The 24649-nt window shown below is 39.6% G+C and overlaps 3 protein-coding genes and 1 non-coding gene across 6 annotated transcripts in view; 3 read left to right on the top strand and 1 right to left on the bottom strand.

The window, feature by feature from the left end:
* Positions 1-5765, top strand: part of LOC123876185 (ras association domain-containing protein 10) — a 129377-nt gene extending 123612 nt beyond the window's left edge. For 2 of the 3 annotated variants that reach the window (XM_045922357.1, XM_045922358.1), the window contains 4 exons: positions 1494-1634; positions 2470-2594; positions 3055-3269; positions 3954-5765. In XM_045922357.1, the coding sequence (XP_045778313.1) occupies positions 1499-1634; positions 2470-2594; positions 3055-3269; positions 3954-4749 (1272 nt within the window). In that variant the 5' untranslated portion in view covers positions 1494-1498 and the 3' untranslated portion in view covers positions 4750-5765. Of the gene's footprint in view, positions 1-1452; positions 1635-2469; positions 2595-3054; positions 3270-3953 lie in introns of those variants that run through there. The other variant, XM_045922356.1, reaches the window with a different exon arrangement.
* A 1114-nt stretch (positions 5766-6879) lies between these two features.
* Positions 6880-18959, bottom strand: LOC123876190 (proteasome subunit alpha type-1). Its single transcript, XM_045922370.1, has 6 exons — positions 18828-18959; positions 17017-17267; positions 16039-16198; positions 14821-15030; positions 14195-14371; positions 6880-7635 (listed from the first exon to the last, which is right to left on the bottom strand). Exons 1-6 carry the CDS (start codon positions 18828-18830, stop codon positions 7615-7617), a joined length of 822 nt encoding a protein of 273 aa, XP_045778326.1. The 5' UTR covers positions 18831-18959; the 3' UTR covers positions 6880-7614.
* Positions 8654-8725, top strand: Trnaw-cca. Its single transcript has one exon. It is a non-coding gene; the product is annotated as a tRNA-Trp (tRNA).
* On the top strand, positions 10275-12781 carry LOC123876183 (alpha-N-acetylglucosaminidase). The gene has a single exon (XM_045922353.1). It carries the CDS (start codon positions 10361-10363, stop codon positions 12722-12724), a length of 2364 nt encoding a protein of 787 aa, XP_045778309.1. The 5' UTR covers positions 10275-10360; the 3' UTR covers positions 12725-12781.
* Positions 18960-24649: the final 5690 nt, after the last annotated feature.

Genomic DNA, 24649 nt, shown 5'->3' with positions numbered 1-24649 from the left:
GGTAAAATGTATAAGGCTCATCAGACATTATTCCAACATATTGTACCTACATTTTATTGAATAAATCATTGAATTTGAATTGAATTTGAAGCGGGAACGTCAGCCGCGCGGCGGTCACCTCTCCAAGGACATAGGCTACTTTTGGTTATAGAAATCAAAGAGTTGGACCACACAAAATTCCAAAAATAAACTACATGTATGTATGCCATGTAGTTATGTATGTTTAGCCTTCAATTTCTAAGAAACTAGATAGGTAGGTATAGTGCGCGACAAGTTGAGATGGCAACCAGGGTGGGGACCGGACGGCGTGGGTGAGCGTGGGTGACGTGTGGGTGTGCGGGACGTCCCCCCGCCTCATACTCCGATTGTCATCTCGCTTGTCGCATACTATCTGAAAGGGACTGTACTCTGTATACTGCGTGACAGGTTGAGATGGCAATCGGGGTGGGGACGCCCCGCACACCCGCACGGCGCACAGTCTCCGCACTTACCTGGTGCAGGATAGCGCGGGTGTGCGGGGCGTCCCCCCGCCTCATACCCCGATTGCTATCTCGACCTGTCGCGTACTATACATGGTTCTTAGTTATAGCTGCATTATTTAGAAAGTTCCCAGCTTTATCGTATGGTAATCGCCACCCCGTGCCAGGCTCAGCCCCTACTTATGCAACTTATGTTGTTACGCGGTTGCCATGGTAATATTTGCGGGTAGTTACAAACATTACTGGGTAGAAATAGTGATTTAGGTATAGGAAATTGATTTTTAGGTTCTACGTTTTAGAAATGGATAGGTATTACGTAATACCTACATAATAGCTACACCTGAGTACTGAGTTGTATTCTCGTTTGAGTCTGTTCTTTATTTATTATTCAAGTCTTCTTAAGACTGACATAGCGATGTCAAAAGAAATAAAGCCGAAGCAAGTTCCAATACGGGCCTCTAGCTCACCGGGATGTTAGTTTAAAATCGATTTCAAAAGTATCGAACAGACAAACAAACAAACTGACAAGAGAACGAGTTAAGAGACTGCAACTCAGCCGTGCTCTACTCTGTAAGGGCCGGCGCACATAATGGCGGAGCGCAGCGCAGAGCATTTTTCACAGTCAAAATATTATCGACATTGTCCTCATTGAAATAATATTATCTAAAATCAATTGTGCATCCGTGCGGATACTCGCGCGTCCGCGCGCAGTGCCTCGCGTGCTCGCGCATTCTCTGGTAGAAATTCGCATGTGTCACGCGATTAGAAAACTTCGCGGACATGCTCTGCGCTGCGCTCCGCGATATGTGCGCCGGCCCTAAGTGTGCAATGCGTCTTATATCTAGACTCTAAAGCTGCGTCGTGTTTGACGAATAAAATTACTGTGACTAATATCGGCATGTGGAAGATTATATTTTCGGTTAAGATGTTGATGAATTTAAAGTTTTTAAACACAGACTAGGAACAAGTTATAAGTCTACTGGTATCTTAAAACTTGCCTTTCCATGATTCCAGGTGTCATGGAAGCGTCATCGTCAGACTACAGCGACGAGGAGGTGGGCGTGATAGCGCGAGGCCAGAAGCTGTGGGTCCGCGGTGTTCGACCTCACACTACCTGCGCTGACATCGTACGAGCTCTGCAGGACGCTCCAGAAGGTAAAGGTCTATCCTATTGCAGCATCCACAGAAGTAAAAATTTTCGTGTTGCGTGGTGAAGGTTTATCGAGTCTACTCAACTCTAGTCCTTGTTTTCTACCAAGTATAACTTAAAAAACCGGCCAAGCGCGAGTCAGACTCGCGCACTGAGGGTTCCGTACTCGGGTATTTTTTCCAACATTTTGCACGATAAATCAAAAACTATTAACTATGCATATAAAAATAAATAAAAATCTGTTTTAGAATGTACAAGTGCCCTTTCATATGATACCCCACTTGGTATAGTTACCTTACTTTGAAAATTGAAACACTTTTTTTTTTTTTAAATGATGTAACCACAAATTCACGGTTTTCAGGTTTATTCCTGTATTTGTGCTATAAGACATACCTACTTGCCAAATTTCATGATTCTAGGACAACGGGAAGTACCCTGTAGGTTTCTTGACAGACACGACGGACATACAGACAGACAGACAACAAAGTGATCCTATAAGGGTTCCGTTATCTCTTTTAAGGGTACGAAACCCTAAAAAAAAATTCAATTTTCAAAATAAGATAAGTATACCAAGTGGGGTATCATATGAAAGGGCTTTACCTGTATATTCTAAAACCGATAATTTATTTTTATGCACATTAGTTTTTAATTTATGATTTTGAAAATGTTGGAAAAAATACCCGAGTACGGAACCCTCGGTGCGCGAGTCTGACTCGCACTTGGTCGGTTTTTAGTAGTTGATAGGCATCATTTTCTTTCACTATGACTACGAGTACCTACCTATTTGTTATTACTTACCTATATTTACCAACTTAAGGCATTTTAAAAATGTTCTTCCAGCCGGTGAAGCCAGCGACCCCGGTGAATGGGTGCTGGCAGAGAGGTGGCGAGGAGTGGAACGACCACTACCCCCCGACGCGCCGGTCTTGCACGTTCTAGCTGCTTGGGGAGACGCTAGGCACGAGGTATGACTAGATGTGCAACATTTTATGCAACACATTATCTCTAACTGGAGGATGCCCGTGACTTCGTCCGCGTGGATTTAGGTTTTAGGAATCCCGTGGGAAATCTTTGATTTTCCGGGATAAAAAGTAGCCTATGTCCGTCCCCGGGATATAAGCTAACCCTGTACCAAATTTCGTCAGAATCGGTTAAACTGTTGGGCCGTGAAAAGGTAGCAGACAGACAGACAGACACACTTTCGCATTTATATCATTAGTCTGGATATTCACAAAAATTATACCTAACTCAAGTCTATATGGAGAATAAATACCAATCTTTATTTGAAGTTCAGGATTCCTTGGTTGTCCCAATAAAGTCAGCATAATCACTAAGTAGCCATACACAAGTAGAATTCGGCTGACCAATTTCGCCAATCTGGTCCGTAACTTCCTTTATTTTCTAAGTTTTTTTCTATATGTACAGGTCCGATTGTCTCTTCGCCGACTATCCAGCGGCGGAGAAGACGATTCAGGTCGAGACAGCGATGGGGGCAGCCGAGCAAGATCGAGAAGAAGAAGAAAGGGAGTCAGAGTAGCCACCCCGCCTCCTAGGTCCAAGAGTGAGGACCCTGCAGCCAGACTGGTCTCTGTTATACAGCATCAGACCAGAACTATACACCAACAGCTTGACAAACTTAGGTAACTATCCCAAACATAATATCATACTGTAAGCTATTGATGCTGTCAATAGAAAAAAGATAAAAATTGCGCAGCGAAGCACTTATCCCTTTAAGAAATTTTTACCAGCAACCTTTTGGCATTAGGAGAGGTTGCAAAGCAAGCAATAGGTACAAAAAAATATTTCTAAATCGGTCCAGGGGTCTTATTTATTTATTTATTTACTATAGTACCGCCCACAGAGTTACACATTTAGATTAAATACATGTTGTTCCTTAAATTCTAGGGCTCTTATGCAACTCCACTTACGGGCAGTCACAGCATGCATTAACATAAGCATAAGCCGTACAGTAAAATATAAAATATAATATAATAGCTAACCTAAGGACTATGAAAAAATACCTAAGTTATAAATAAAAGAATATAATTTTAGAAGGTAATGTCCTTGTCCAAAAATTCCTTATATGTACTACATATGGGTCTTCGAGTAATCAGGGAACATACATAAAAAATATTTAAAAAAAAAGATTCCGACGAATTGAGAACCTCCTCCTTTTTTGGACGTCGGTTAAAAATATCATTAAAAAGAAATCACTCGATATTTGATGAAAAAAATCGCTTTTATTAATTCACCTATGTTGATCTCTTACCTATTTCATGGCTTAAAAAGCTTCTCAATCGTTTAACAATAAAATTTGTCTTCAGGGATCAGGAAAAACTAATCGACCAGCTAGAAGACCAGACGCACAAGAGTAGAATGGAAAAACATGGAACAAACTATCTCCTCGAATCCTATCTTCGGGACTTGGGAAGAAGTAGCGAACTGAACGACAGCCAAGCGGGAAACAGCGACAGCGGAGTCGGAGTAGGTAGTGGTACCCCACCACGACGGCACACGAAACATAAATCCAGAAGAGAAAGACATCTTATGAGAGAACACTACTTCACTAAAGAATTAACAGACATCTGCCAAGTTAACTCGGAAAGACTGATGCAAACTTCAAACGACACAGATTCTGATGCGTCAGCTGATGAACTATCCAAAATTAGAGAAGAAATTGAGCTATTAGAAAAACTAGCGATCATCAACAAAAGATTACACAGAGAAGAAGAATTAGTTGTCAGACTAACTGCCAAAGTAAAAAGGTACACCGACGAAAACAAAGCGAATAGTTGCGAAAACGTCTCCCAAGTGTCCATGCTCATAGACAAAATAGAAGAAGAGTTAGGAAACACAGCGAAAGAGATGCAAGAAAACGCAACCGAATTAGAAACTGCTGACAGAGAAATAGAATTTAGAATGAAGTTATTGGACGAATTAACCTTAGAAATAGAGAAAGAGGAGTTACAGAACACGATTTTAGAAAGGCAATTGAATGAAGCGTCCAGTCGACAGCCGATAATACTTCAAGAAAGCTACATACCTGTTCTAGACCAAACGAATAACCAACCAGTTTTTAGTTACAGCGGGAACGGGTATGTTTTAGATACCCTTGTATGACATAAGTTACAATTTGAACCCTGAATTTGTCCCAAAGATTGCTTGAAATTACCATAGTTAGCTTCCAATGAATGTATGATTGAGTGATGTCCTTCCAAAATGAAATGGTCCCAAAATTTACTATAGCGTATTTTTAAGTGAGACGGGTATCGATTTGGACGTACTAATACTAAAAAATGATGATAAATCAGTTTTACGTACAATCTCTAATTTGACAGATCTGAAAGTAACGCTATCCTTTTCCGAAGAAAACATTGGGAAAGGGATAGCACTATTTTTAGACCAGTTAATAGCATTATGTATTCAGATAAGTGAATATCATGTGAGTAAAGGTCCTGTAGGGAAACATCGCAAGGAAACTTGTATGAAAGTTCTTCATATGTAGGTGTGAAGTCTGCCAATCCGCACTTGCCCAGCGTACTGGACTATGGCCTAACCCTTTCTCTGAGAGGAGACAGTGATGAATATAGCCTTTATTTTTAAACTTTCATTAGTTTATCCAAATCGATACCACTATCAAATGGTGCTAAGTTGTGTAATATTAATTAATTAGATACAATAATGTATGCAATTTGTTAATAGATTTAGTTATTAGAAAAGATATTTATATATCATATCAGATACCAAAAAATGTACAACAAAAACCACCAATCACAACATGTATATAAATTAGTTAGCACTAGTCAAATTGATGATCTTTATTATATTATACTTCATGACAATAAATAAATATAATTGTTAATTTAAAATATAACGCGATTCATTATTGAAATTAAAGAAAAAAAAACGTATTTTATTCTTAAGAGAAGTGTCCCTAGCGCATTCCCCAGCTTTTTTCATACACAAGTAACTTTGTTCCCATTTGAATTCAACCAATCATTCAAATTATGTAGACACGTTTTAAATTATCTAAACTATATTAGGTAGTCTATTAAAAACGAATCATTTTTGGAATTTTTTCACACAAACGTCAAAAAATAGCCCCTAAGGCCTCATTCGCACGAGAGCTTTTATAACGACCGTTAAAAAAGCGTTCAAATTCACACGTCAACGCTTTTTTAACGCGAATTTTAATTTTCAGCGCAACGCCGGGTTTTAACGTAAAGCTTTTTTAACAGGGCTCTCTCCGTCACTCGTTTCATACAATCGTAGTTCCAATTTCATTTGAATATTAAGCAACCAAAGTCCATGAAATTTTGCAGACATATTCTAGAAACTAATATCTGTGTCTGTGGTGTTTTAGATTTTTCTCAAAAATATGTAGTTTTAAAATTACAGGGGCTCAAAGATTTGTATGAAATTTTTTAAGACCGCGTAACTTTGAAACCGAATATTTTAACAGAAATCTGGAAAACCACAGACATAGACATTAGTTTCTAAAATATGTCTGCAAAATTTCATGGACTTTGGTTGCTTAGTATTCAAATGAAATTGTATGAAACGAGTGACGGAGAGAGCCCTCTTAACGCGCGTGCGGGCTTAGCTCCAATTGCATGACAGGCGGTTAAAGTTAGTTAGGGTTGAACTTTGACTGTCAATAAAAGAAAAATAGGTGCACTTTGGTTGCACAAGTCAGGTTTTGTCAACATTGGGCCAACTTTTCAAAAAAAAATGAGAACTTTAATAATAGTAAAGGTATGAATTCGTGCAACCATGGTTTTTTATTATCGTTCAAAGTAACGGCATAAACGCAGCATCATTTTCACCGCCTATCTTGTAACTGACCTTAGGTATTCAGATTAAACTTGAACGATTTTGAAACTGTAACTGCCTAATTTGCAACTGGCCCTTAATATTTAAGATTCCCTTATAGCTCGTTCACACAAGCTGCGTAAGTGTAGACGTAGCGCGTACCATTGCGTTGTTATGTATCGAACTGTATGAAACATGGCACATCGCTTGCGTAAAGCGGCGACGTATGCGTAACCCGGTGTGTTTGGGGTTTACGCGCGTCACTATGCACGTGTCACGTGTACGAAATTAGTGTGAATCGGTCTAACAATTAATGAGTTTTCCGTATCAGCAATGTCATCTCATTAGAATAATAAGAAATGTATAAAATTGTTATTTCTAATATTTTTTGATTATTATTACTGTATTAGGTGTACATAAGAAATAAATATACAACGATTTTAAATACATGAAGTGTTTTATTTGATAATTGATAAAGATATAGAGTAGAGAGTGAGAACAAAAAATATGATAATATTAATACCTTTTATTAAATATGCCTTGGCCAGTGCTTAGAATGGGTTCATTGCTATTTTTGTATCAACAACTAGCGACCCGCCCCGGCTTCATGCTGGTAGCTTGAGAATAAATATTCCACTATACATTGTTTTGGTGTAACTCAAAATGATTAATAGCTCGTTCACACAGGCTGCGTAAGCGTAGACGTAGCGCGTGCCATTGCGTTGTAATGTATGGAACTGTATGAAACATGTAGTCATTGGATCTAGGATGTAGTCTCTAAAACTACTCCAATTTCAAAAATTCTTTCACTCGTTGATAGCTACGTTATCTTTGAGTAATATAAATTATATAGGTACAGTCAGCATTAAAACTAGCTATGCCGGGTGCCAGTACAAGAGACTATGGGCGGATGCAAACCTAGCTTTGTTGCTGACTGTACCTTTCGCGGATAATATCGCAGGCAAAAGTTAGTCATTTACATAGCAAAGTTTACCAACCTAAACACTGGCCAAGGCACACCTTTAAGAAGATAAGAAAAGGAGGGTAGATTGAGATACGCAAAACGTACACACACGCTGTCAACACACACATCGGTCTGTGTCGTCCGTGTCTTCGGTTGTTCTTCTGTGTTCTTGTGTGCTCTCTGTACGTTTTCCTGCAAGCGATCTGTGTCTACTCTGTGTCCATCGCAACCTGCAACGAGAATAAAATAGAATTGTGAAATATTGAACTTAATTTTTTTTTATTCAGATACAAGTTAGCCCTTGACTGCAACCTCACCTGGTGGTAAGTGATGACGCAGTCTAAGGTTGAAGCAGGCTAACTTGGAAGGTTGATATGGCAATTGAGGTATGAGGCAGGGGGACTCCGCGCACACCCGCAGCGGGTTAGCACGGGGGCTGTGCACGTGTGCGGGGCATCCCCACCCCGGTTGCCATCTCTACCTGTCGCGGACTATGCTTGGTAGGATATGTGGTTATCACACTATCACACTTCACACTAATATTATAAAGGCGAAAGTTTGTGTGTGTGTGGGTGTGTGTGTGTATGTTTGTTACTCCTTCACGCAAAAACTACTGGACGGATTGGGCTGTTTAGAATGGAGATACATTATACCCTGGATTAGCACATAGGCTACTTTTTATCCCGGAAAATCAAAGAGTTCCCACGGGATTTTTGAAAAACCTACATCCACGCGAACGAAGTCGCGGGCATCAGCTAGTAAATAATAATCTTTAACAGGGCTCTCTCCGTCACTCGTTTCATACAATCGTAGTTCCAATTTCATTTGAATATTAAGCAACCAAAGTCCATGAAATTTTGCAGACATATTCTAGAAACTAATATCTATGTCTGTGGTTTTCCAGATTTCTGTTAAAATATTCGGTTTCAAAGTTACGCGGTCGTATAAATTTTCATACAAATCTTTGAGCCCTGTAATTTTAAAACTACATATTTTTAGAAAAATCTAAAACACCACAGACACAGATATTAGTTTTTAGAATATGTCTGCAAAATTTCATGGACTTTGGTTGCTTAATATTCAAATGAAATTGGAACTACGATTGTATGAAACGAGTGACGGAGAGAGCCCTTTTAAGACCAATGTAAATAATATGCATGTACCATATTCTAGCAAATCGAATATCAATGTCAACAAGTTATAGCGCGAACTTTTAGACTGGTGAACATTTTCGGCACGCCATACATCGACTCCGTGGCGCAACGGTAGCGCGTCTGACTCCAGATCAGAAGGTTGCGTGTTCAAATCACGTCGGGGTCAAAAGTTTTTTCTTTTTTTTTTTGACAAAAAATAATTCAGTATCAATTATTTTATTTTAGGTGGCACATAGTGACAAAATCATCCGATTAAAAATACATATTCGAATATTAATTAGGTATTAAAAAAAATTAAACAAGGGCGTCATCATAATATAGCAAAAATATAAACAAATAGTAATATAAAATAGAGTCGGTCTGTTTGAAAGCTCTAATCTCAAAAATCGGTCAAGTGTCGGACTCGCACACTAAACACTTCATGACCATCGTAAGTACAGCAAATAACTTTTTTTTTTAGTATACATGGCGGCCATTTTGAAACTTTTATTATATACTGTTATAGCGGCAATAGAACTACGTATTCTGTGAAAATTTCAACTCTCTACTTATTACAGTTCACGAGATACATTCCGCTTCCAGACGGACTGACACGGGCAGCGGAGGTTTAGTAATAGAGTCGGAGATCCGGGTACAGAACCCTAAAAACATTCCTGCGATACATTTATGCATTACTAGCCGATGCCCGCGACTTCACCCGCGTGGATTTAGGTTTTTCGAAATCCCGTAGGAACTCCTTGATTTTCCGGGATAAAAAGTAGCCTATGTGCTAATCCAGGATATTATCTATCGCCATTCCAAATTTCAGCCAAATCCGTCAAGTAGTTTTTGCGTGAAGGAGTAACAAACATACACACACAAACTTTCGCCTTTATAATATTAGTGTGATAGTGTGAAGTGTGATTAAAAATAATATCCTTGTCAAGTTACTGAATTGGTAACAATGATTAGTATTTACATCGTAAAAACTAGGTAACCTGATAAATAGTGATGACTAAGTCAATAAAATGCAAGCTTAGTACCTACATCACAATACTCTACTTAGCTCGTTCTCGGTATAAATTCAATACACTGCACTTAGCACTAGCATTAAATAGGGCTGCCAATAAGAATTGAACAGAATTAGAAATATATACTATACTATATATACGGACGAAGTCGCGGGCATCCTCTAGTATAATATATATACTATATATATTATACTATATATATTATACTATATATATGTAGTATATATATACTATATATACTAGAGGACCTCTAGTATATATACTATATATACTAGAGGATGCCCGCGACTTTGTCCGCGTGGATTTAGGTTTTTAAAGATCCCGTGGGAACTGTTTTATTTTCCGGGATAAAAAGTTGTCAATTACAGGGACTCAAGCTACCTCGGTACCAAATTTCATACAAATCGGTTAAGCGGATGGGTATTTGGGAATCCCGTGGAAACTCTTTGATTTTCCGGGATAAAAAATAGCCTATGACCTTCCCCGGGATATAAGCTAACCCTGTACCAAATTTCGTCTGAATCGGTTAAACTGTTGGCAAGGTGCGCTTCTTTGTTCGTTTTTCTTTCAGTCACGCCGCAACGCGCAAAACGGATCAAAACAGATCGACGTGACTTTTTTGCATAGATATAGTTAAATATACATGAATATATAAGTAAATATGAAAGTGGCAACCCTAATTAACTATCTTTTATCGAGAGGTCAACGGTCAACATGATATTGTGAAGAATCCAAGTCTCATTGGTACGTTAACTAGCAAAGGGATATAACATTTACGTATACCATTTACGATGAAGATATTGATCATCGCTTTGTTGCTATACAATGTATTTGCTAGCACGATATCACTTAACCTCGAGTATTTGGATCCGGTTAAACTACAAACGAAGACATCACCTACAATTCAGGAAAATGCCGCTTCTAATATTATCAGCAAGTACATAAACTCAGTGAAAGTCGTTATCAACCCGGTAATGTTTCACGACAACAAAGATGTGTTCTCCCTACGCACTGTCGACGGGACTTTACAAATACGAGCGAGCAGCGGAGTCGCAGCGGTGTGGGGTTTTAACTACTACCTCAAGAAATATTGCAAGAGCCAAATCGCCTGGCAAGTTCAAAGGGTTAGTATCCCAGACCCGTTGCCCGAAGTGGACGAAACTGTGATAGCTAACGACAGGTTTCGATACTACCAAAACGTTTGCACGGCGTCTTATAGTTTCGTTTGGTGGAACGAACGTAAATGGACGGAACATGTCGAATGGATGGCTTTAAATGGCATTAATTTAGCCTTAGCTCCAGTTGCTCAAGAAGCCGCATGGGAGAAAATTTACACCCGCTTAGGAATGACGAAAGATGAAATCAACGACCACTTTACTGGCCCAGCGTTCCTCGCTTGGTTACGAATGGGTAACTTCCACGGTTGGGGAGGACCTCTGCACAAAGCGTGGCACGATCAGCAAAAGAAGAACCAGGATGCAGTCGTCGATTTGATGTTCCAACTCGGTATGGTACCAATATTCCCCGCGTTCAATGGTCACGTACCTAAAGCATTCGAGAGAATCTTCCCGAACACAACTTTTCACCAAGTCGAAACGTGGAATAGATTTAATAGCGACTACTGTTGCAACTTATTCGCCGATCCTAAAGAGCCGTTATTCAAAACGATTGGAACAATGTTCATGAGAGAGATCACAAGCGAAACTGGTACCAGTCACATCTATACAGCTGATCCATTCAATGAGATTAAAGTCCAAGCGTGGTCGACATCCTTGGTGCAGGAGACTGCGAAATCAATATATTCCACTTTAACAGAAGTCGACCACAACGCTGTGTGGCTTATACAAAACTGGATGTTCGTTCACAATCCTCTCCTGTGGCCACTTAACAGAGTTCAGACGTTCATTACATCCGTACCCAACGGACGCATGTTAGTATTAGATTTACAATCTGAACAATGGCCCCAATATGATTTGTATGAAATGTATTACGGGCAACCCTTTATTTGGTGCATGCTGCATAATTTTGGCGGCACGTTAGGTATGTTTGGAAGCATGCAAACTATAAACAAGGACGTGTACGAGGTACGAACGAAGGTGAACAGTACGATGATCGGTACAGGTCTAACGCCTGAGGGAATCAATCAAAACTATGTAGTTTACGATTTAATGTTGGAATCTGCGTGGCGTCGTCGCCCCGTTGAGGATTTAAACGCATGGGTGAGCGATTACGCAGAAAGACGGTATGGTTGCAACGCTACAGCTCGCGCTTGGAGGTATCTACTGAAAAGTGTGTACAATTTCGAAGGTCTAAACAGAATAAGGGGCAAATACGTCGTAACACGTAGACCGAGTTTCAAAATACGTCCTTGGGCTTGGTACAATGGCAGTGACCTTTTCAAAGCGTTGAGAACTCTCGTATTTGTCGAGGACAACGAATGTGATTCTCCTGGTTTCCAGCACGATCTGGTAGACGTGACGAGGCAAGCGTTGCAATACAGAGCCGAGCAATTGTACATGAACTTATTAAGCGATCGTTCATCAAACAGTTTGATATTCAACTTTTCTATAAACCGTTTCCTGGATGTAATGAGGGATATGGAGAATATATTGGGAACGAACAACGATTTTACGATAAATTACTGGCTGGACAATATAAGAAAAATGCTGGGGTCGCGCTCGGAAGAATCGTACTTGTACGAAATGAATGCACGCAACCAGATAACGCTGTGGGGACCGAATGGAGAAATTACAGATTACGCGTGCAAGCAATGGGCGGAAGTTTTCCATTACTACTACATACCAAGATGGTCGATGTTCCTTAATTTGGCTTTGGACGCGAAAAACAGGAACGAAACGTTCGACGAGAAGAATGCCCAACGCGTTGTGAGATCTTCCGTCGAGGAAAGGTTCCAGACGTTGGAAATTAATAAACTGCCCCGAAACGACACAAGAACTTTGGCGATCCTACTATACGAGAAATGGGCATACGTATCGGGTTTGGAAGATTTACCCGAAAGGATTATAAGACGTAAATCTGTATCTACTACAACGACTTCAGCAGATATTGATTTTTACTATACAGACACAGATAATGAAGATGATGAAGATTCCACTCCATCGGTTGTATCTTTGCTTTATACAACAACAACTTAAATTGTATCCATTTACTTAATAATATGATTATTCTTTAATTAAACCCATTTCAGAATTGCTAACATTATTTTATTGACTAGAATATAAACAAACTTTTGTATAGATAGTAAAGGTATTGTATGCGACAGGTTGAGATGGCAATCGGGGTATGAGGCGGGGGGAGCTCACCCGCAAGCCCCGCAGCGGGTTAGCGCGGGGCTATGCGGATATGCATGACGTCCTCACCCTGGTCCCTGGTTGCCATCTCACATTAGTCATCATCATCTTCTTTAAACCTTATTCCTATTGGTTACCTGAGGTTGGGAGTCCCTTTCGTCCCCTACGTCCTGGGCCGGGCCGGCGTCCCCCGTGGTACTGGTCCCGCCTCCGCGTCTCTCTTCACCCTCAACCAGAGCGAGGTAGCGGTTTAACTCTGCTTATTTACACATTATTCTATGGTTACCTGAGGTTGGGCTGAGGTTGTCCCTTTAGTCCCCCGCGTCAGCAGCCGGGCCGGCGTCCCCCGTGGTACTGGTCCCGCCTCCGCGTCTCTCTTCACCCTCAACCAGAGCGAGGTAGCGGTTTAACTCTGCTTATTTACACATTATTCTATGGTTACCTGAGGTTGGGCTGAGGTTGTCCCTTTAGTCCCCCGCGTCAGCAGCCGGGCCGGCGTCCCCCGTGGTACTGGTCCCGCCTCCGCGTCTCTCTTCACCCTCAACCAGAGCGAGGTAGCGGTTTAACTCTGCTTATTTACACATTATTCTATGGTTACCTGAGGTTGGGCTGAGGTTGTCCCTTTAGTCCCCCGCGTCAGCAGCCGGGCCGGCGTCCCCCGTGGTACTGGTCCCGCCTCCGCGTCTCTCTTCACCCTCAACCAGAGCGAGGTAGCGGTTTAACTCTGCTTATTTACACATTATTCTATGGTTACCTGAGGTTGGGCTGAGGTTGTCCCTTTAGTCCCCCGCGTCAGCAGCCGGGCCGGCGTCCCCCGTGGTACTGGTCCCGCCTCCGCGTCTCTCTTCACCCTCAACCAGAGCGAGGTAGCGGTTTAACTCTGCTTATTTACACATTATTCTATGGTTACCTGAGGTTGGGCTGAGGTTGTCCCTTTAGTCCCCCGCGTCAGCAGCCGGGCCGGCGTCCCCCGTGGTACTGGTCCCGCCTCCGCGTCTCTCTTCACACTCAACCAGAGCAAGGTGACGGGTTAACAGTGTTTACAATCATTACTCTATGGTTACCTGAGGTTGGGGGTCTCTTTCATCCCCCGCGTCAGGGGCCGGGGCGGCATCCCCAGTGGCACTAGCGCCACCCCCGCGTCTCTCTTCACCCTCAACCAGAGCGAGATGTCGGGTTAACTCTACTTACAATCATTACTCTATGATTGCCGGCATCCCCTGTGGCACTAGCGCCACCCCCGCGTCTCTCTTCACCCTCAACCAGAGCGAGGTGACGGGTTAACTCTACTTACAATCATTACTCTATGGTTACCTGAGGTTGGGGGTCTCTTTCGTCCCCCGCGTCAGGGGCCGGGCCGGCATCCCCCGTGGCACTAGCGCCACCCCCGCGTCTCTCTTCACCCTCAACCAGAGCGAGGTAACGGGTTAACTCTGCTTCTTCACATATACGCAATGGCGTTTTTGGACCGACGATTGAGATTGAAACATTCTGTAATAGAAATACACACGATTTTTTTCTAATTTATACTGTGTAGACTAGGATTGGTACTGTTTTAAAATAAGTGTTTTAAACATGTTTTTTGTTAAAGAAAACAGTTTTAAACTGTTTTGGTTGACAATAGATCTCTGATGAAGGAGGTACGAGATGGAGACTAAGTTTTTTGTTAATTTAACTTATTTCAAATAGTCAGCCTATTTCTTTCTTTCTTCTCTCTGGACTGGTTTCCGCACTTAAACGTGTCCGTCTGTTGTATGTGCGTTGCCCCTCCCCGCCGAAGTCTTCACTCCAGCCATCCAAGCTCTTTCCGCTCCAGAAGCCGAGTAGACCGCCCAGGTTGCCGAGGGCATCATAGAGTGAGGTTAGGGATCCCAAATGGCCTTTTCGTTGTTTTGCAACTACTGGCCGTACTATTATGAGAGCAAATAAATGTTCCTAACCTTAGTATTCAGATCAACTTCATTAGGCAACGTATCTCTCAGCGCTCTCAGCCCGTGCGCCACCAGATCGTTCAACTCGCAATCCGCAAAGATGGTCAAATGTTTCTCTAAGTACGTGCGGGCGGATTGGGAGCGAGCGCCGATCGCCATCGCTCGGCAGTCAAAGAAGTTAGCTGAAGGGCACGTTTGGTAGATGTGGGGGCCTTGGTCCTGAAATATTGTGGTTTTTTTTTATTAATTCGTTTTTAGGTTCTGTACCTCAAAGGGAAAAACCGGTCAAGTGCGAATCGGGCCTCGCTTTTTAGGGTTCCGTACATAGTTATTATGAACATCATATTTTGGGTGTATGAAATATTATTTGTTTTCCAAGCTAGAATCACATCAGACTAATATTATAAAGGCGAAAGTTTGTATGTGTGTGTGTGTGTGTGTATGTTTGTTACTCCTTCACGCAAAAACCACTGGACGGATTTGGCTGAAATTCGGAATGGAGATAGATAATATCCTGGATTAGCACATAGGCTAATTTTTATCCCGGAAAATCAAAGAGTTCCCACAGGATTTCGAAAAACCTAAATCCACACAGACGAAGTCGCGGGCGTCAGCTAGTATCACAATAAACCATGAAAGAAAACCCCAACATTATTCGTTTGTTTTGCTCAGAGCTTACAAGCTATTTATTAAATTGTTGTTTTCAATATAATATGTTGTTTGAATACAGTATATGGTACATAATATATTGAAGTTATATTCCTAACTAGTTTAGTTTTTGAGATAGCCCCTGCCACAAAAATTATCTAAAACTGACAACTTCCATGGTCCCCATTTTCTGTTTTTTTTTTTTTTTTTAATATAACAAATAATAAAAATATATTCTCATACTCTACACATTCAGCTCTAAATAAGGATATCCCACATGCTAGGGTAAGGAAAAGAACATTTTTTCTGGTTCCCTTTTCAAGTATGGGAGCAAAATAATTTAGTTGAATTTCTAAATCAACATTTGGTTTGGGACAACGTTCTACACCAAATACCAAAATTTCAGGTCTGTAACTCATTTAGTCTACGAGCTAGAGACCTGTGACATATGGACAGACGGACAGACAGACAAACAACAGAATGATACTAATAGGGCTCGGTTTTTACCTTTTGGGTACAGAACCCAAAAAGTGCCTAAAATGCTATAACTGTAAAATGAGAAAAAATAGTTAAACTCACATCATACCCAGCTACCAACAGGCCAACGCCCAATGGTCGCTTATCATACCTCTGCGTGCATATCTGCATCTTATTGCCAACCATGCCGATAAGCCGACCCACTGGCATAGGAGCATCGTGAGCATATCGGTAGTTCAGACATTCAGTGCGCATGTAACGGCTGGAAAAACAGAAAAACTTTTTTAATCAAGTTAGTGTCAGTGTAGTACAGCCTCGTACATATTTTTTACCCGAATGCGGCAAAGACAAAAGGAAGGGTTATAATTTTAGCAGTCTAAGTATGTATGTTTGTATCCAGATTGTGTGTTCCACCGTAGTGCCTAAACTACTGGGCCGATTTTGATGAATGAGGTGTCAATTGAATCGTCATTAAGGTATGCGGTTACATAGGCCACATTTTATATGAAAAAAATTACCTAATATGCTACATCAAAAAAGTGGGGGTCACCGATGATGATGATGATGGTAATGAATATTTTAGCGTTTATTAGAACAATCAGTTTTAGTTTTCAACTTTATCTTGTTTAATTTTTGTTTCAAACTAGACAACTTATCTTGAACTACGAGAACTACAGATTATAAAATGGCATAAAGTGAATACGTCAAAATATTGAGACAGGAAATGTCGCCTGTGAGCCATGTTCAGCAGTGGACCATTAGTTTTTTTTTTTTTTTTTTCATATCTCTTCCATCTGCAATCAGTCAGTGGACTATGAACAGATTTGAGGACCAAATGCATTTGGTGGACCATTAGTTGACAATGATAATGATGATACATAGAAATTATTTATCACATAGGTAATTTACTTATATCCACATTGCAAGAGTTTTATTAATGGAAAAAAATATACTTTTTAAACTTGCCAAAGCATACTTTTATAGCTGTACAAAGCCTAGTCTTACTGGATATACTTTAAATACAATATGATAACTGTCAATTTTTTATGTTTGCTTACTAAAATCCAAGCCAATAAGTACCTCAACATCCGAGCATCAGCTGTCAATCCAGATATAGAGATGCTAATATGCTCATCAATAGGTATAATCTTCTTCTGGTACGCAGACAGCTCACTTACAGCTCTTTTCAGGGCTATTAGCACAGCAAACTGCTTGTTTTTCAAGCCAACAGTCGCTGAGCCGAGTTTGACAGCTTCCATGGCATATTCCACTTGGTGGAGACGACCCTGGGGACTCCATACTGTGACGTCACTGTCATATTGATTACGGAACTGAAAGTGACAAATGAAATTTTGTTTTAATGAAGTTTTTATAGCAAGATAATTCTGACTTTATCTTAGCACATGGTAGGTCTACTACTGATGACAGCTCTCCTTTCAGAATGAGAAGGATTTAGGGGACTTTGTCTGTGTTGACGTTTGCTGATGCGCGTGCTTTGCCTTTTTAGGAGTGGTTTTTTTTTTGTTATAAGTGGCCGGGTTTTGTGTTTTACTGGTGTTTTTGGTGGTGGAACTGACTGGGAAGCGCTCTAAAGGGGTGCCGCGCGTGTGTCGGTGAGCGCCGGCACAGACGAAGTCCATACTTATATAGTTTCCCTAATTTGTAAATAACTACAAACTTAACATAAGTTTGTAGTTAAACTAAGTTAAGTTAGGCTAATCTTTGTAAAGTCAGACGAGAGAAATAAAAGGATTTAGGCCATAGCTATTCACCTTGCTGGCTAACTGCATATTGGCAGACTCCACATACTTCTGAGAACATTGTGGAGAACTGTTATAAGTGTTTTTACTGACTAAACCTACTCATTTTTGCCAAAAATGTCATCCAAACAGGTAGGGTTGTAACTTGTAACTCACATTGATAGTCATCAAAGCACTCAATGTGTCTCAGAGACTGGTAAGTACAGATAGAGCTATTTCATTAAATCTATACATATAATAAAATTGTAGAAAAGTGGTGTCTGTACAATGGAAATATATAAAAAAAATTAGCAGGGGTTGTTATTATATCGATGCTGAACCCGAAATTGTAATTAATTATTTTTTTGTCTGTTTGTGCACGCTAATATCAGAAACGGCTTATTCAATTTAGATACGGTTTTCACTAATATATTGTAGTAAGCTTCACTTAACATTTAGTGTTTATTTCATGTCAATCGATTCATAAATAAAAAAGTTATGTCAATTTAAAGAATCACGGCGAACATTTTTAACGTACATGCTGCCCGAAAAGTCACTATTCCACGCGAACGAAGTCGCGAGCACAGCTAGTTAGGTATATAAGTGAAAAGTGCAAGGACTTTGTCTGTGTTGGTGTTAGGTGGTGGGCGTGCTCTGCCTTTTTGGAGTGTTTTTTTTTTTTTTGTTAAAACTGACTGGAAAGCGCTCTAAGGGGGTGCCGTGCGTATGTCAACGAGCGCGCGCCGGCACAGACGGGGCCCATACTTGTATAGTTTAACTAACTTGTTACAAATAACTACAAACTTGACATTGGCTAATCTTTGTAAAGCCAGATGAGAGAAAAAAAAAAATAAAGAAAGGTGCAAGTACTTCTAAAATGATTTAGTATTGGTTGTTTTTAACTAATAAGCAATTTGGAGGTTATATACAAAATAAACAATGTATACTGACTAAAGTGTAAAGTAATGATTCTATTTTAAAAAAATATAATTATATATATTTTCTTATCAATTCACAAGAAACATAGCCGAATATCAAGTTGTTTTTCTCAAAATATTAATATTTATGTGATGCATAAAGTGACAATGCATATTTTGACATTAAGTTGAAAACAATAAGAAATCCAAGTTTCTATGTAATAAATTAACTTACCATGGTTATTTTAGGATTCAAATAAGTAATTAATACTTATAATATTTTGTAAAATTGTCCAAATTTCAACAAACGCTAAATGCAAAACCCGCAAAACGATGACTCTTTAAAATGTCAACTTGACAGTTGACACTTGACAGTGCTTACCTATTTGACAGCTGACACGACCAAATGACACTCAATTGCAGACTAAAAATCTTCACTAAGGGTAAGACTACACAAAATCCGGATCGACTCTGGTGACCGGATAGTGTTCTGGCCATCGAGCGGATTCTGTACCACCAATGTTCAATACCTACTTGAAAAACAATAATATTTCTCTCTTCGTTTTGTTTGTTTGTCTAATTGCAGCCAAGCGCTGGTTTATAAAAACAGACAGACAGACAACAAAGTGATCCTATAAGGGTTCCGTTTTTCCTTTTGAGGTACGGAACCCTAAAAAGAAGATAAGTAACTACTTAGCTAATTAGGTATAGCGAGTAGCCCAAAATAATGTAGTACTTTTACTTTAATATTATAAACGCGAAAGTGTGTCTGTCTGTCTGCTAACTTTTTACGGCCCATATTCTGCTTAGTAACCTTCACAACAAGTGAAGATTACAGTGACAAGAAAAGAGCTGAAACTTTCAAACGGCTGAACCGATTTTTTTGGATTATAGCTAAGAACACTCTCGATCAAATCACTTTTCAAACAAAAAAAAATTAAATTAAAATCGATTCATTAGTTTAGGAGGTACGATGCCACAGACAGATACACAGATACACACGTCAAACTTATAACACCCCTCTTTTGGGTCGGGGGATAAAAATAGCTTACATCTCGAAAACAAATAAGAGGCTACTTTTTCTCTCGGAAGGTAAATCAAAGAGGTCTCAAGGGATTTTTAAATAATCGAAACATACACAGACAAAGCCGCGGACATTACCTAGATTTAAATAATTATAAAAACTTACCCGTACCTACCCAATTGTACTAACACAATTCAACTGTACCCTGTACTGTACTGTTTCAATTTTACAAAAGTTTAAAAAATCGATTAAAATTATTCTCTTGGCAAAAGCATATTATACAATCCAAGATTATAGGTAAAAATGATAAAAAAGCATGGATTTGACTCGCTCCAGCAATGCGCGGGGCTGCAATTGCAGTATGGAATATTATTGTAAATTGAACAATTGAAAAGAGCAACCGCCGAGTTTCTTGCTGGTTCGTCTCGGTAGAAACGGCATTCCGAACCAGTGGTAAATTGACGATTCAAAAGCACTTGTAAAAGTCTAGTTGAATAAAAAATCTATTCTATTCTATTGTAATGAATCTGGACCATTCCTAACAATGGCATGCCTTATGTATGACGACCTGATCCCAACAGGATCCTGAAAGATGGTATTGTTACGTGATTCCGTATTGTTAGAGACTATTCTAGTGGTATGCAAGTCACGCAATCGTCTAGGTAGGTTGTGTTTGTACAGGTATAAATACCTCTGCAACTTGCAGGTATTATTAGATGTGTTACATTGATTGTATATTCTACTAGCCGATGCCCGCGACTTCGCCCGCGTGGATTTAGGTTTTTCGAAATCCCGTGGGAACTCTTTGATTTTCCGGGATAAAAAGTAGCCTATGTGCTAATCCAGGATATAATCTATTGCCATTCTAAATTTCAGCCCAATCCGTCCAGTAGTTTATGCGTGAGAGGGTAACAAACATACACACACACACACACACACACATACAAACTTTCGCTTTTATAATATTAGTGTGATAGTGTGCGACAGGTCGAGATGGCAATCGGGGTGAGGGCGCCCCGCACACCTCTGCCGTCATAAGATGAAAGGCCGTAATTCACATTTTTGTCAAAATTATGTTAATTATAGGTTTGTTATCAGCAAAGAATTCTCTAACTTTTGATCTAGTACACAAGGCTCAAAGTCGTTTGTATCAAAAGATACTTAATATAGTTAAAAGGCCGTAATTTAGGTATTGAGACCTAGATTTTTAGTATGAAAGGCCATTTTAAAATAAGCCTTTTTTCATGTATTTATTTGCATACTTAAAAAGGCGCAATTTTAAAATTAGGCCTTTTTACATTTACTGCACAGCCTCCGCACCTACCAGTTGCGGGATAGCTCGTGACGTACGGGTGTGCGGGGCGTCCCACGCCTCGTACCCCGATTGCCATCTCGAGCTATCGCGTGCTATACCTACTTGTACTAGATGCTGGCTATTTGTGGTTACCCTACTCTACTTTTTTCTTCAATTCAATTCAATTCAATAATCTTTATTGCGAATTTGGGTTAGTTTACAGATCTTAAAACTATTATTGTTAGGTGCTGCCAAAAGGTGCTTCTTCCCTACTCTACATCGATTACCTCACTCGTCTAGACATCCTCCCTGGCGCAGTGGCAAACGCTGTGGTCTTATTAGTGGGAGGTCCCGAGTTCGATTCCCGGCAGAGGTTTGGGATTTTATAATTTCTGGTCTGATCTGGTCTGGTGGGAGGCTTCGGCCGTGGCTAGTTACCACCCTATCGGCCTTGCTGCCAGGCGATTTAGCGTTCCGGTACGATGCCGGATGGTCCAAAAGGAGTATGGGTTTAATGAAAAACTGCCATACCCTATCCAAGATTCAAGCTCTGGATGCCCCAAAACGTTTGTTAAAATTGTTGCAGGACAAAAATAACAAAAAAATTATATCAAACACTGAAGCAACAACTATGTAACTAGTTACTTATTGTGTTTTAATTGAAAACAAACAAAATTAATGAAGTTTCAATATTAATTAATATCTAACCATATTGTACTTTACTAGGATTTTAATTCTGAAATGAAAACGTTGGTAGGTATTTGTCATGTCGTCCTCATTATCAACCGATCGCCGGCTCACTACTGAGTACGAGTTTCGTCTCAGAAAGAAAAGGGGTTGCTGAAAGTCCACCACGCTGGCCAGTAGCGAATTGGCAGACTTCACAAACCTTTGAGAACATCAAGGAGAATTAATCTCATAATGGCACTCAGAGGTTTCCTTCGCATTTCCACCCACAAAACCTCTCATTCTCAAATAGATATATATATACCTATCTACCAACCTAATTGTTCAATTTTGTCCGTTGGCAATAGATTAACCATGATAAATCTATGAAATTGTAATGAAACGAGCTGGTTGACCTACAAACATAGCCACAAATTAGTTCACATATTAGTCCCATGTTTTACCTACCGAAAATATTTATGTAAGTATTCTATTTAAGTTATGTAAATACTTATATGAGTAATAGAATATTGTATGAATCCATTTTGGTATCTTCTAGTCTAGAAATGTTAGTATATTCAGCACTATCTTTCACTGGTGTCGTAAAACCCTGTACATAATAACGTGAAATATTAATATACTTATAAACTTGTTGTAATGTAAGTCCAGAAGAATTTGGCCCCAGTCCAGGAACGTAGTTTGACATGAATGAAACTCCCACGCCTTTGAATCAGCATAAAACCTTTCACATTAACCAGCAAGAAACGCAACGATCAGTATCACATCGGCAATAATTGATTAATCTTCTTATAATATATTTTGGTCTGTCTGTTTGTTCCCTAAACGTTCGCGCATTGTTCTTCCGTTTGAGCTGAACCTTTGTACAGTTGTTGTTGGCACATTTTACCATCAACGGGCAATAAGTGGCGCGCGAGACACATTGCAACGTATGCATACCGGGCATTAGCTAGTAGGTAAATAATAATTAATACCGTTCAATATCACGGTTTTTTACTCAGATACAGGCTAGCCCTTGACTGTAATCTCATCTGGTGGTAAGTGATGGTAGTCTAAAATGGAAGCGGGCTAACCTGGAAGGGGTATGGCAGTTTTTATACTCCTTTGGTTTCTACACGACATCTACGTGGCTGCACGGCTGAGCCGGTAGGATGGTAACTAGCCACGGCCGACGCCTCCCACCAGGTAAAAACTTCATGAAAACTATGTACCTAAGTAATTAGTTGGGATCATAATCGTATTCGTAGGTCGTAGGTAGGAAAGTAATTTTATTGTGTGATTATAAAAAATGTAGAGCGCACTGCGCTCTCCAAAAGTAGTTAAATATCCACCCGTGGACGCATACAGGCTATTTATTGGATAGATGACTAGATGCACTGAAAAAAGTATATGTAATAAAATAAAATAAATTTTATTATAGTAGATAATTACATTTAATTTAATAATTACTATACCTACTCCTAGATATACTAAATATAATTAAGAACATTAAAATGAATTTAATTAAACTATACTTTTCGTAATTTTACCAGCGAAAATTAATTCTTTTTTAAACTATCAAACTTCACAGAGAGCTAACTTTTACAACCCGTGTAAAGTTTATCAAAGCGTCAACCTCAAACCGGAGAACTTTAATAACATGAAAATAATTATTATAACTGGACTTTATTTGAAATAGCCTTCGCCAAAAGAAGCTCTTTTGAATCGTAAATGCATAGTTGATGCAATTGGCCAACGAATAGATAAATTTAAATTTAAAAACCCCCGGCACAAAAACCTCTATAAGAAAACTAGAAAAGAGTTGATAATTTTCAAACGGCTGAACCGATTTTCTTCAATTATAGCTAAGAACACTCTCGATCAAGCCACCTTTCAAACAAAAAACCTAAATTAAAATCAGTCCATTAGTTTAGGAGCTACGATGCCACAGACAGATACACACGTCAAACTTATATAACACCCCTCTCTTTGGGTCGGGGGTTAAAAAAGCGCAACATTTTATGTTTGTCTGAAAAGGCTTTATACCTATATACCGATTTTTCATATAGATGTATGGACCACCAATCAAAAGGAGTGCGTCACTTCGTCACTTCAAGAAATACTCTAAAGTATTAGATTTTAAGAAAAATATGCACCTTCAATAGATACCTATAAATGTGTTTCGATGATAAACAATAGTACGGAACCCTCGGTGCGCGAGTCTGACCACTTGGCCAGTTTTTCTATTAGTCTATTAAACATTTTTAAATCCTTCCGGCATCAGTTTTACCCTCCACCTCCTTACCTTACCTTAAGTAAAGATTAAAATAATAGGCGCTTTTTAGACAAGCACGCTCCGCTCAATCTTTTATGCTGCATCATCACTTGCCACCAGATATGACTGCGCTAGTCTATAAAAAAAAACTGCGACTTTTCATGTTTTCATGCCAACATTTTACTTATCCTGGGTCCGTATACGGTGAACTTTTGCTTCTTTTTCTTGACCTATTTTAATTTCTGGAACGCATTTATATTAATTTTACAGAATCCACTTAGGGACACGTAGCTAAATGTTTTATATTGTTATGTTAAAAGTTTTAAGCTACAGTTTTTTGAGTAGGTAGTACTAAATATTATTTTAAGTATTAGGTACACTTAAAGAATTAATTGTTTTCATTTCGTTTTTGGTAATTTATTTTGTACTTTTCTTTCCACAATGCATGCCAAGTAAGTTCAGAAGTTAAGAACACATAATTTAAAGCTCTCTTTTTGTTAATGTTTCACCTAAAATTATTTAAAAAAAAGTGCCAGCAAGTAGCAACGGGACCCTATCACTAAGCCTCCGCTGTCCATCCGTCCGTCTGTTCGTCCGTCATTCTGTCCGTCTGTCCGTCTGTCCGTCCGTCTGTCCGTCCATCCGTTCGTCTGTTGACTGTTGGGCCGTCCGTCCGTCAGCGAGCTGTACTCATGGACCGTAATAGGTAGAGAGTTGAAGATCAAATTCAAAATATTTTTATTCAATTAGACTTTTACAAGTTCTTTTGAATCGTCAAAAGCATCTACCACTGGTTCGGAA

The sequence above is a fragment of the Maniola jurtina genome, chromosome 21 (genome assembly GCF_905333055.1).
Source record: "Maniola jurtina chromosome 21, ilManJurt1.1, whole genome shotgun sequence".
Lineage (NCBI taxonomy): Eukaryota > Metazoa > Arthropoda > Insecta > Lepidoptera > Nymphalidae > Maniola > Maniola jurtina.
This window is presented reverse-complemented; position numbering and strand designations above follow the sequence as displayed.